This window comes from Podarcis melisellensis, assembly GCF_964234715.1.
Source record: "Podarcis melisellensis genome assembly, chromosome: 8".
NCBI classification, from domain to species: domain Eukaryota; kingdom Metazoa; phylum Chordata; class Lepidosauria; order Squamata; family Lacertidae; genus Podarcis; species Podarcis melisellensis.
This window is the reverse complement of record NC_138540.1, coordinates 51,937,904-51,951,905: the sequence shown is the minus strand read 5'-3', so window position 1 is coordinate 51,951,905 and position 14,002 is coordinate 51,937,904. Positions and strand designations below refer to the sequence as shown.

The window sequence follows — 14,002 nt, the reverse complement described above, 5'->3', positions numbered from 1 at the left end:
ATCAATGTCATGCTTTCCACAACAGAATGCGGCCCTCAGGCTGAAGTCATTTCCCTCCCCCTTCTGCAGAGGGAAACATGGAGCTTCCTCAGCTCTGCTCAGCAGAGTTAAGCAAAGTAACTTCACCAAGGTCAGAAAGCAAAAGCAATGAGTGAATGATGTGGTGCTCAGTTCCATGTGGGCAAACTCACTGGATTTCACTGGCAGGGCCAGGGCTAGGACAGGGATGGAGTGTGGCCCTCCAGATGTCCCATCATCTCTGGCCACTGACTAAGGTGGCTGAGGCTGATGGGAGTTGGAGTCTATCCAACAACATCTGAAAGGCCATGGCTTCTGTGGGCTACGACAACAGTGAGAAGGTACAAACCTTGATGATAACGCAACCTATAAATTTTCTCTCTCTCTCATTTATTTTATTATTATTATTATTAAACATTTGACAATAAATAATAATAATAATAAGTGCTGCACACATTAAAAAACACAACAGAACTTGCCCAGAGTTGTGCAATTTAAAAGAGATCAAGTTGATGGATTATTCCAAAATGGCTAAAATGACCGGAAGAACCAGAAATCAGAAAGACCAAAATTTTAATAAGGAATGGGGAAAATGTATAACTTATCTTAAAGACCATTGTAAACAGTTACTATATTAGTAGGACTGGAATATCACTTTTAGTTTCATGGTGATTTTTGGATACAATGGAGAGATAAAAGATTTGGATTATTATAAAAGAAGTAGGAGGAAATGATTAACAATAGGACCCACAAAGGGGAGAAGGGAAGTCCAAAAGATTCCTTGGAATCTTGTTTTTATGTTGTATGTTGGACATGTGACTGTAAATTTTTAATCTGAAAAACCGAATAAATTTATTAAAAAAAGAAAAAAGAAAATTGGGAAGCTGTTGTATGCTGAGTCAGACCACTGGTCCATCTAGCTCAGTACTGTCTGCACAGGCTGGTGGCAACTCTTCTGGATTTCAGGCAGGGGACATTCCCAGCCCTTCCTGGAGATGCAAGGTATTGAGCCTGGGACCACCTATGTGCAAAGTACATGTGCTATCATGAAGCTGCTGTCCTTCCCCATCAGACACACACATCTAGACACTCATATATTTCCCCTCCAATGGGGCAAATAGCAGTTTGGGGTGTGTGTGTGATTTCAGTGGGGGAAAGCACCATAGAGGAAAGGGTTAAATTCCCCCCACCCCCTCAGTGCTGTGGGGCAGATCTGCATCATAATAATAATAATAATAATAATAATAATAATAATAATAATAATGGGGAAATTAGGCCAGAACGGCAAATCGATAGAAAGCCACTTTGGGGGGCTTTCAACTTTTAAGAATATTAAAATACAATAGTCTATTAAACATTAACAGCTTCCCTAAACAGGGCTGCCTTCAGACGTCTTCTAAAAGTCTGGTAGTTGTTTTTCTCTTAGACATCTGGTGGGAGGGCGTTCCACAGGTTAGGTGCCACTACCGAGAAGGCCCTCTGTCTGGTTCCCTGTAACTTGGCTTCTCACAGCGAGGGAACTGCCAGAAGGCCCTCAGCGCTGGACCTCAGTGTCTGGGCAGAACGATGGGGGTGGAGACGCTCCTTCAGGTATACTGGACCAAGGCCGTTTAAAGTAGGTGGGTGCTTCTATTAACATTTAACATAAATGTGAGAGATTATATGCACAGATCTTCCATGTTATGTGCTTCCTTTGGTCATTTCTTAATTCTTTTAATCATTCCAGGATCAAAGCAGTATAATAACCACCTATGGAAAATATAGCTTCTTTTGCAAAAGATGACATCAATGAAGTCAAATTAGCAGTGATATGGCTGGATGTCAATGACACCGACCTGAAACTGACCTTTTAATTACACTGTATGGGACAGTTATTGGAACTGCATCCTTCAATGAAATTATCTGCTTGACAGTCTCTGAAACTGAGCCATTTTAAATAGATATGGAGAGAGTTGGTTAATAACCCCATGTTGTGCTTGCAGTTCAGTCCATCGCCAACACATCTGAGCCATATTATGTCTCCCAAAAGCAGAGCATACTGTTTTGTTTTTCATGAACGCCCCCCCCCAACCTGTAAGACCTAGAATCAAAATGTGAATAAGCTAATCTTAAATGCCGGGCAAAGCAAGTGGAATCTTGGCAATAATGGAATAGCTTGTCAAGAGTGGGAAATAATAGAAATCCCAGACAAATTAGGAGGTAATTTGAAGGAAAATCATAATTAACTTCTACAGGAGTTAAGGCGGAAGCAGCAAGCCAGAAGGGGGAAATTAGGCCAGAAAGGCAAATCGATAGAACATTACACAACAAATGCTTTATTAATGAGGACTCGAAGGAAGCACGAAGGGCAAGCCAAGGCAGCTATCAACTTTAGCATCACAACTCATTTTGGAGGCTGATCAACATGAGAGAAGTCAGATCACACCCATGAGCTCTGTTTTCAGATTGCGGACTACAAGCTCATAATTGAAACTGGTTATCGTTCAGTAATCAAGAAGCCAAAACACAAGGAACAGGGAATCCATAGTATCAAAGTTACATATCAAGACTAGAGGAACCAAGACTCTGCATGCGGCTCAGTTAAAAGATGCTCAGTTAAAAGTATAGCAAACAACACACAGCAAACACTGTATTCTCCACCCTGTTTTATATGACGGCCAGTGGTGTAATCAGGAAAGACCTTGGGGCAGATGTCAGCAAAATGGGCAGGAAAGAACCCCAAACACAGAATGACTAACTTGACACATTTGGAAGTAAGCAAAATGATATGGCTGGGGAAACTCAGCCAGATGGGCGGGGTATAAATAATAAATTATTATTATTATTATTATTATTATTATTATTATTATTATTATTATTATATCCATTACCATCTAAAAAGGGGTACCTCATAAGTACATTAAGTCCAGAGCCAAAAATTACCTAACTGCACCACTGACAACAGTTCTCTTTTTGAAGGATTCTATAATTTATTTCCAGTTTAGTCTGCATCTGGAATAGAGATAGGATATCTCCATATCTCCACATCAATTTGCGGGGTTTTTTTTTTTAAGTCATCACAAAATTTCATCAGCATTTTACTGCTAATATCTCCTAATATACTTGTTTGCATGCAGTTTTGCCCAAGATACAAATTCTTGGAAGACAATTTCCCCAAATACAATGCATTTTTGGGTGTTATTTTCACTAATATGTGCATTGTTGTGCACACTTACCCTAATATATGCCTTTTTTGCCAGCACTTTGGCAGGTAAACTGCTTTGAAAAATTCAGAGAAGTGTGAATGTCAAAGGATGGTTGTGTTTTGGTTCATTTGTTGGATTGTATTCAACTAAGTCTTACTCAGAGTAGACCCACTAAATTTTGTTTATTTAAAAAAAACTATGTTAACCATGTCCACTTACTTCAATGGATTTACTTTGAGTATGACTAACACTGAATCCATTGTTTCAAAATCTGCAAATCCGTTTGCATTTCAAAGCTAGGACAGCCATTGATGTTATGGACTGGCTGGATGCAGAGGAGAGGTGGGAGGCAGCAGCTGGAGAACCCCCAAGGGAGGAAGTCTCAGAGTCAGGGGACTGGTGATGGGATGACCATGAGTGGTCAAAGGGAGAAGACATCTGAAGGCAGCAGACTGGGAGGAGGAGGTGTCACAACCTGAAGAAGTAACAGAGCTTAGTAAGCAGGAAGAGGGCAGTCCAAAATTAGAGGCTGCTGAAGAAACCAGGGAGTCTCCCCTTCCTGCTGTGAAAAGCTGCATTCCTCCCTGGTCTCCCAGAGCATGGAGAGTGATGAAGAGGGTGGAGCAAAGAGAGATAAGGTGAAGAAGCTTCAGGTTGCTGGGGAAGGACCCAGGAGAGGAACCTTAGAGAGTGGTGGGAAAACGGGGACCTTCATTGGGACAAGACCCACTGGGAAGAGTTGCTGTGATCACCAGGCCTGCACTGTTTTGGTTTCTTTGAATAAAGAGTTAATTTCACTGACACCAGGCGTTTTATCGCTGGCCTGCTCCTGACAGTCACCAACCTGGTGCCCCCCCCAATGTTTTGGACTAATCAGCCTTGGCCAGCAAGGCCATGTTGGCTGGGGCTGATGGGAGATGTAGTCTAATGCATCAAGATGGCACTAGATGGCAAAGGCAGGGCTAGAGCTTCCCTTGAAATTCAAATTAAGAGAGATGCTTTTTGTTGGGAGAGTGTCAGGGAGAGATGGAATTAAAGTCCTTCTCCCCACACCCAGAAGATGGAGGCTGATCAGGCTTCCCCCAAGCTCTTGTTTACATCATTTTTTAAAAAATGTTCACTTTAATTGGATGATGCAGCCATGCAAGTGATGTCACAGCTAGATTGGTCCTCAATCTCAAAATGAATCAGTTCTTGTTTGTTTCCTCTGTCACATTAACAGCATTCCCAAGGGGTATTCCAGACCAAACAGATAACCGCAGGAGTACATGAGAGAAAGTTTGAAAATCAGCAGGGTTGTGTGTGGAAACTTGGATCCATTTGTTGTTGTGTTTTATAATCCTGGAAGAAAAATTAATACATGGTGGTGATTGTTTTAAAGAAGTTTTCTTGTGAACAATTTTGGATTAGCCTGCCTCATCAAGAGGCTTTGATTTGGAGCCGTTTTTAAGTCATTTTGCGCTACCAGTTTTTCATTCCAAGTAGCATGGAAGATGATATAAATGTATTCACTAATTAGGCTTGCCTTAATGTAGTACAGATGAATCAGTTGTTGTGAGAGGGGTTGCTTGATGGACAACAGTGTTAAATGAGCCAGCATGATTCACTCACCAATAATATTCCCCCCTTAAAAAAATGGGGGGGGGGAGGATATTGCTATTAAAGTGTCAAGTATATTAACAAATTTTAGGAGAGTTAAATTTACACTCGGTACATTAACTATCAATTCCAGCTGGCACTATTAATATCTCATTTTCATAATATGATTCTGTAAAGCTCTTTAAAAAGGAAAGAGATGTTATATAATTATTTTTCCCTGTGGTTTTTATGCTAACCACTGCTTTCTCCTCCATCTAAGTCAAATTTCCCAATGCCCAAGATGTACTATTTTTAAAATAATAATAATAATATTGGAAGAACCCTTTACCCTTCTATATCAGGGATGGTGGGGAGGAGAGAGAAATTGCAAGGAAGCACATGCAGAGCAATAACTTAGAGACACTGTGGGAACTCTCCTTGTTAATTTGTTCCGGTGCATCTCTGCATTGGGTCCCATGATTGGATCATTCAATCTTCCCAAAGCAGAAAGCCACAAAAATTACTTGCCTTCACAGAAGGTTGATTGGGAGGCGATCTGATGAGCCTCGCCTTTGATTACTCAATTTATTTGTTTTCTCATAGTGCCCTGATGGTTCTCTCCAATCTCACTAGTACACACTCTGGCATACAGCTTGGGAATGACCAGATCTAACCCCTCAATCTGTCTTTGCCTAGTTCTGAGCCTAACTAAGAACTAGGGGTGGGTGAATCATTTCAGTTTTCCTTCAGTTTCTCATTTTCTAATATTAAGTTCCATTCTCCACATTTTCCATAACACTTTATGTGGTTTTAAAATAACCTTTATACAAATTCACCAGTATCTTAGTATAAATTTCTCCATATACACAATATCTACACATTTTTGCAAAGCAACTTTCCTCATTATTCATTTTTGTATGCCATTCTTATATGCCTTTTGTGCTCAATTTACCCTAGTATCTGCATTTTTGTACTCATTAGCTGGTTGGAGAACTGCATTGCAAAATCCAGATAAGCACAAATTTTGAAGTACGGCTGAGTTCACATATTGTTTCAAAAAGTGCAAATTGGGTAGGTTTGTTGTTACGGTAAATGTGAACTGAATCACATTTTCCCCTCCATCCCTATTCAGAACTTAGATTATGGGTACATCATGTTACATTAAGCATTAGCGAAAGCCGAGAAAACTCTCTGCAGATTTTCATTTGGCATCTTTCAGGTAGCCTTGATTTTAAGAGTTGCAAGGATTCACTAGCTTAAAACAGCACTTAGGTAAAAATAGAACTACAGTAGCGCGGAGCAGGAAAAAAACCCAGGCTGCTAACATTTTTTACAGCAAACCCCTGATTCTTCTTTTCATCAGTGTAGTGTCCTGGAGAGTGTTTGTGTTGTGTGTATGTGAGAGGGGTGTGTGTGACAAATACTATTAATTTGTAAGCAATTTGATACAGAATACAGAATAGTAGTTATGGTAGAGCATCAGGGAAGTTAGGCATTCATGTTCATCCCCAGAATTTAATGTTATTTTCTCATGTCAGGAGTTTGCGGTTCAATCCCCCTTTGGGGAAGGGGAATTCTGGCAGGAGAGAGCTAATTTTGTTTCAGAATTCTCAGAAAGATGATTGAACTTTTTAGCTGATGGGAAGAGAAAACAGCACCAACCAGCATTTATAACTGCCAGCATCAGCACCTATCTACCTTGCATATTGTTAAGATTAAATAATAGAAAACATCAATTCTTGTCTTTTTCCAAATGGGACTGCCCATTTGGTAATATGAGTCTTCAAACCCCTTCACTGAGGTGACACACATAAGCTGCATATTTAGATAAGTTTCAACAAATCTTGTATACCCATCATATGCCCTTCTCAATTGTGGGCACGCTGCGGAGATCCCCACTTATGCAAAGGCTCACAGAAAGCTGCCTTATACCGAATCAGACATCAATCTATCTAGCTCAGTGTTGTCTGCACTGACTGGAAGTGGCAATCCACGGTTTCAGGCAGCAGTCTTTCCCAGACCTACCTGGAGATGCCAGGGTTTGAACCCGGGAACTTCTGCACGCAAGGCAGATGCTCTGCCACTAAGCTACAATCCTCTCTGTTGCATACCATTGCTTTGCCGTAATAAGATAAACCCTATACTCAGACTTCTGCATCCATTTGGCAAGCATTGAAAAGAGGGAGGTGTATGCTTCTCTTCTCCAGGTCAGGGGAATAACAATCACAACCAAACCAATCTCCTTCTTCCAAACCCCTCTTCTCCCTGCGATGTCTGCTCATCCAACATGGCACTTCTGAATTCAGTAAAATTTTCTAGCCCTGCAATGAGGGAAAATCTGAGGCTAGCCTACCTTGCAGGGCTGTTGTAAGAGTTACTGAGATAATGTAGGTGAAAGTGCTACTAAGTGCAGCGAAGACTCCACGATGTGACATAAAACACAAAGTGTTAGTATGACATTTTCCTCTGTCCTCATCTTCAAAGCTCCCCGGCTTAATTACTTTGTATTGTGTTTGTATGTGTGAAATTCAGAGAGCAATTGCAACTCCTATGCCAGCCTGTCCCTCTTTGAGGGGGGTAAATGGCTTCCTGTGCCCATTAACTGGAGTGGGCTGCACTGCCTTTCCCCTGGGCTGCTTTTAAAGGGAATTTATTCTCTTGGGAAAGCTATGCCAGGAGAACAACCAAGCCCGGGTCTTTTACTGGGACCCTGCAAGAGTCTTCTGCCCTACCCTTCCAGGGAGAGATCCCACGGCACAGCCCTGCCTAAATGAGGGCAGCCTTGAAAGCGCTTCCTCTGGGGTTGCTAACTTCCCCCCCTCTTGACAGAGATCCTCTGCTTTTAACAGCTGCCTGGAAGGCAAAAACACTTATTAGGAAAGGCTCCCACCCCACGGAGAAGATGAAAGCGATGATTTCCTTTGCAAAATCCCAGCCTGGAGCCCTCCTGGAGAGGGGGAAAGTTGGCTACCCTTCAGTGGCGCAGGGAAAACGGTCTGCACTAGCTCAGGGGACACCCGTTCAGGACTTCGGTCTATCCCACCTGGAAACCTTGGCTCTAAGAAGAACAGAATAAAACCCCTTCTTGACTTAAATCTTGATGCGCACCCCCCCACACACACACAATTCAGGTTTCCTCCAGAGTCAGACCCGAAACTGCCTTCCCTCCCCCATATAGTTTGGAGTGGGGAGGGATATACCCATTTTAAACCCAATGAGACACAAAAAACCACCTGCTAGGGAATTCAGCCGGGGGGCGAATCAGCGGGGGGGGGGGGAGAGATCACACCCTCATTGGCAAGCAGAGAAGTCACAGCCCTCCTTTGCCGTTTGCCCCCCGCCAAAAAACCGGGGGGAAATGAAAGGATTTGGGCTTTTGCAAAGGTAGACTGCGCCCGCACCTGGAGGTTCTACTAGAGCCTCGCGCAAGAGCAGCGAAGGGGACGCCATTCGCCAGGTCACTTGCAAGCCTCCAACCTCGCGTGCTGCAAGGCGCCTGGCCACATAAAGAAGACCAGGGCGCCTTTCAGTAGAAATCAATCTCTTTTTTTTCTCTGGCAGGTGAAGAGGGGGAGAAAAGGTCCAGGTTTGTTGGGCAGTTGCGGGCGAGGCGGAGGGCGAGGGCGCCTCTTCCCCTGCTTGCCTGCCTGACTGGTCTCCCGCCACCCGCCCGCCCGGGTCTGGGCTGCAGCTCTCGGCTCCGAGAAGGAAACTCACATCCAGGATCACGGAAGCGCCTTTCCGCTGCTCGGGGAAGCAGCCGTCCTGCCCGGCGGCCGCCTGGCCTTCCTGCAGGAGCTCCCGGTCGGGCAGGATGCTCTTGTCGCTCATCTTGGTGACTATCCAGCGGAGCAGCCCGTCCAGCCCCCCGATCTGCGGCTGCTGTTTGCGGAGGAGCTTGTGGACGCTCTCCCGGCAGTAGCGCGCTGCCTGCTCACACATCTTTTACAGGAGCCTTCATGCTGGAGCCGGGGGTATTCCCTCCCACACAGGCTACATCACCCCGCCGACGGCGGCTCCCGGGCGAGGAGCGGGCAGGCGAAACCCCACCCCCGCCTGCCACACTCCCCGGAGGAGGGACGAGGGAAGGGGGTCGCCAGATCGCACCCCACCCCCCACCTAGGGATGGGGGCTGCCTGCAAGGGATGCATCGGGGAAGGAGGTGGAGGGGGTGGCTGGGAGGAAGACGCTTCCTCAAGCACATTTCTCCCAGCTCAATTTATCTTGCAGGTGTTGTTCTTATGCAGATATACATATACATATACATATACATATATACATATATTCTGGAAGTTATAGAATACATAGCCAGGGGCCTTGTGATCCTGTCAGGTCATCTTCCCCAACCTGGTGCCCTCCAGCTGTTTCGGACGACAACTCTCATCAGCCCCACCCAGCAAGGATTATGGGAGTTGCAGTCCAAAACATCTGGAGGGCACCACACTAAATATTCTCCCTTTTTCTTTCAGTAGAAGCTGAAGATGTGGCAAACGGTGCCAGCTGCTAAAGATACAGACTTTGAACTGAAGAACAGGCACACTCTGAGACTAGGAATTTGTTTCCATTTCCCAGAGCTGAGCTCACTAGTTCTTTCACACAAAAGTCCAGCCCTTTCTTCATTTCAGCAGCCTAACTTGAGTGAAACAAGTACTTCTGTTAGTGCCGTTGTTAAACTGGCAATCACAAACTTTTGCCAAACTACTGCAGACCACCCAGAGATCTACTGGTACAGGAGGGGATAATGTGGTACCCTCCAATTGTTGTTGGACTATGATTCCTATCAGTCCCAACCCAGGAACTGTGATCCTAAGAGCAGGTAGCTTTGTACATAGGAAAACACTTCTATTTATCATCGAGAACTTTGATCAGGCTTCCTCAAACTCAGCCCTCCAGATGTTTTGAAACTACAATTCCCATCATCCCTGACCACTGGTCCTGCTAGCTACGGATCATGGGAGTTGTAGGCCAAAAACATCTGAAGGGCCAAGGTTGAGGAAGCCTGACTTTGATGAAGATCAACAGAGCCCTACAAACCTTGACCCATCTCTCAGTGGCCATTGTATATGCAGTCACCAGCAGTCTTGCAACTCAGGGATACCTTGTATATACCTTACACTTATTGAATTAGCATTTAGGCTGTTTTGATTACTGCACATGGGCAATTGATGAGGAGCCAGGGATTTTGTTCTTAATGTCCCTTGGTGGCTGGGCATCTCTCTCAAGCCTTTAGAATGCAAAACTCATCAGTCTTTCAGACCCAGTCTGCCTAGTGGGGAAGTGTAGTTTGAACCAGGTTTGCTGTTTGGATTTGGACTTCTCCAAAAGGAGGAGGCTCACTTCACCCAGCTGGGGAAAGGGACAAGCTGCTACACAGAGAATAATAAATAGATGTTTGTAGCATAAATAGGTCTGAGGAATTGTCCCAGGAAAAGAAGACTGTGGCAATACGTCATGTGTGACAAATTGAATCATACAATATTTTGCATTTGCATGTTCTGCACAGATAGTAAGGAATTTCCACCCAATTTCAGACCCAGCTGTTCCAGACCCAGCTCACCAGGCCTCCTAGGGGCCAATCACTCACACTCTCTCTGCCTAACCTACCTCACAGGGTCACTGTGAGGATAAACATGAAGAAGGACTATGTGTCCTGCCTTCAGCTCCTTTGAGAAAAGATATGGTATAAATGTACATCATGAAGAGGTTGGTGGTGATAATGATGCAAGCAGTTGACCACCATTTACTTATACTGCCCTATTGAAACCACCCATTGAAACCCAAGGCTAAGTAAAGATTCTTGTCTAATATCTCTTGAGCAGAGCAAAAATCTGGAGTGTTGACAACTCCCCATGTCTGGTTAAGAAGGCCACTTTTCATCTCCCTTTGGAATAATATTTTCCTCCCCTTTCCAACACTCAGCTGGATGCTTTAACTAATTAAAGGCTTCCAACAGGCAGAAGCATCCATTCCCTTTGGAGCCAAATGTCAGAGATGACTTGCTCATATTTGCTAATGACTGACAAACTGTAGAGAGTTCCAAGTGCTTAGAATCCAAAGGGCGTCTTAACAGTGCACACACATCACAGATGAAGACCCATTGGTCCAACTAGCTTAATAAGGTCTACTGTGACAGGGAACAGCTCTCCAGACCTTAGGACCAATCTTGATGAGATGGTTAGCAGTCATGCTCACTATTCACCTGTCTCCCCCAGGGTTGGTGCCATCCGTACGGAGCTGTTTGTACCTGTCTGTAGCAGGTACCCATAGGGCAAGGTATAGGAACATAGGAAGATGCCTTATACTGATCAAGTTAGTTCCATTTGGAATATGGATTGATTTACTTCCTTGAGTATCCCTAATTGGGAGGTGCTGCTGATTTTGTTTTATCCAGAAGAACCTCTGTTTTTCATCATTCTTACATACTACATGGCCTGCAATCAATACTCAATGTGACAGTTGTCATTTCTCAATTATGTTTTTCCATGTAATAGTTTTTGAACCCCTGCCATCCATTTCTGTTGCTCCATTTGCTATTCCAGGTTTCTCCCAAAATGTGTGCAGAATGCACAACCTTCCAAGTTGCAAGACAGCTTCAACTGGCATCCTTTACAGGATTTGCTAGAAGTCTGGATTCACTTTAAATAGAAGCTTGCAATCAGAATTAAATAGATTATTCAAATGATGTAGAGTGTTTCCAATATTTCATGCAGCAAGTATCAACAAAATCAATCCTTTAAATGAAACTTTTGCAGTTTGTCTAAAAAAAAATTTTTTTGCTATAAATGCAAGCATTATGATTTTAATAGATACAAACATTTCCCCCATTTCCTGGCGAAAATGGACATATTTACTGTCAAGTAGATTGCTTTCTCTGTTTCACATGCACAGCCACATTTCTCTCTATATAATTTGGACTGGTATGTCATCACGCTGTGATGACTGTCTGAGCCACAAGGGGGTACAAAAACCACATGGATTGAGTTGGGACTTCAAAGCTGGCCCTTTCAAGAATCCACCTCATGAGGTGGAAAATGGGATTGGAAGGCACTGTCATAACCTCACCCTCTTTCTCCCTGGTACCAAGGGAGGCTTTTTCTGGCAGGTGTGTGTCTTTTGCACATGCAGAGAGAGAGAGAGAGAGAGAGAGAGAGAGAGAGAGAGAGAGAGAGAGAGAGAGAGAGAGAGATTTGGGGGGAAGGGAAGAGAGATAATAGAGTTTTAGTTGGAAGGGATCCTAAATGTCATCTAGTCCAAACCCCTGCAATGCAGGAATCTCAGCTAAAGCATACATGACAGATGCCCACCCAACCTCTGCTTAAAAACATCCAATGATTCAATGAATTTGAATCCATTGGTTCAGATCCTACCCTCCCGAGCAGTAGAAAACATGTGTCTTCCATCTTCTGTGAGAAGGCCCTTCAAATATATGAAGATGGCTCTCATATCTCCTCTCAGTTAATGGAATGCAGGAAACTGCCTTATATGGTGGGAGGCAGTCCTATTTCTGAATACCAGTTGCTGGAAATTGTAGGAGGGGACTCTTACACTTGGATCCTGTTTGAATGTTTCCCACAGACATCCAGTGAATGAGAACAGGATGCTGGACTGGATTGGCCTGATCCAGCAGGCTCATCTTATGCTTTAATACCAAGCCAGACCATTGGTCCATCTAGTGCAGTATTGTTGACACTGATTGGCAGTGACTCTCCTGCATTCCAGGCAGGTGTTTTCCCCAACCATACCTGAAGACGCTGGGTCTTGAGCCTGGGGCCTTCTGTGTGCTACGCACATGCTCTGCATCTGAGCTAATCTCTTACTCTATAGATGAAGCAAGATTCTAGTACTTGCATTTCTCAATAAAGTGCTGGTTTGAATAGGAATACAAGAAGAGGCCTTCTGCTGAGTCAGACCACTGAGCCACCTACCTCGGTTTTGTCCACAGTATCTGGCAACAGCTTTCCAGAGCTTCAGACAGGAGTCTTTTCCAGTCCTAACTGGCAATTCCAGTGATTGAATCTGGAACCTTCTATATGCAAAGCCAATGGTCTGCCACTGTGCTTCACCCTATCAAGAATTTTTCTTGCCCAGGTGCAATTACTCTTGTGCTGATTTGATTAACTAGCAAAGCCAGGTGCTGTTAGCCAGGTTCTTTGTGTGTAAGCTTGTTAGTGGGTTGGCTGGCTGCCAGATTTTACAGTTTGTCGTTAAGACTCTATTAGTGCAACCTGCCTGGGTGTTATGCCAAACCCCCTGACATGCTGCTGAATCTGGTTGGGGGTTCCAAGAATGTATTTTACTCCTTTGCAACTCTGCCTCTGTTGTATGTAGCTTTTCTTGTTTTAATCTCTTGGCCAACAGTTTGAGTAACACAGAAGTTTGCCTTATTGTCAATAAACCTATATATATATATATATATATATATATATATATATATATATATATATATATATATATATATTTAATTGCGCTGAGTTCAGTTACCTGTAATTGTCTTCTACCATGAATTGTTAGTTTTCTTATCTCCCAGGCTAGAGAGGGTTCTCTCTCTCCTTGACCCAGTCCTGCTCAGAGTTTCCTGAGGGAGGTGGCCTCTGAGACAAAAAATGATTCCATTAATGACAGTGCAGGATGGAAGGAAACACTGAAGAGTAATTAACTCAAGTATTGAGTCATTTCATAAGAAAAGACAGGTAGGATGAGCAGTGCCATTTCTAGGGTACAACAAACTTGGAAGACCACACCAGGTCTCATGCTTGTGGTGGCCCCACACAGGTCTGGCATTGGTCAGTGCATTGCCTGAGGAGGCTGCTACCTCCACTGCCCCCCCCAGTCCTCCTCATCCTCCTCACTTAATCCCACCCCAGTTTAAAATAGTTTTGCTGCCACTAATGCAGCAAGAGCACCAGAGCCACGAGGAAGCGGGTCCTTCCTCAGAATGTGTCACTCTGAGCAGAGGTGGTTTAGGAGAGTGCCTGCACTGCTGTTGCTTTGCCACAGCAGCCAGAAATCTTCTTTTAAAATTAGTTACGGTAAATGTTTAACCATAAAGATTCAGTATTAGCTCAGTCCAACTTCAGTCAGTCCAACTTCAGAAGGCAAGGCTGCCCTCCATCAGTTCCTTATGTGAGAACTGTGAGAGGCTGATGATGAAACAGTAGCCTTGAATGTAACATCTGCCAAGGTGCAGGGAGTATTATAATTCATTCAGACAACCTGTTTAA

At 43.9% G+C, this 14,002-nt stretch overlaps 1 protein-coding gene across 1 annotated transcript in view; it reads right to left on the bottom strand.

Annotated features, from left to right (window-relative positions):
• Positions 1-8,855, bottom strand: part of NECAB2 (N-terminal EF-hand calcium binding protein 2) — a 139,639-nt gene extending 130,784 nt beyond the window's left edge. The window contains exon 1 of the mRNA XM_081920389.1: positions 8,499-8,855. Within this exon, the coding sequence (XP_081776515.1) occupies positions 8,499-8,723 (225 nt within the window). The 5' untranslated portion in view covers positions 8,724-8,855. The remainder of the gene's footprint in view (positions 1-8,498) is intronic.
• Between the last annotated feature and the right edge of the window lie 5,147 nt (positions 8,856-14,002).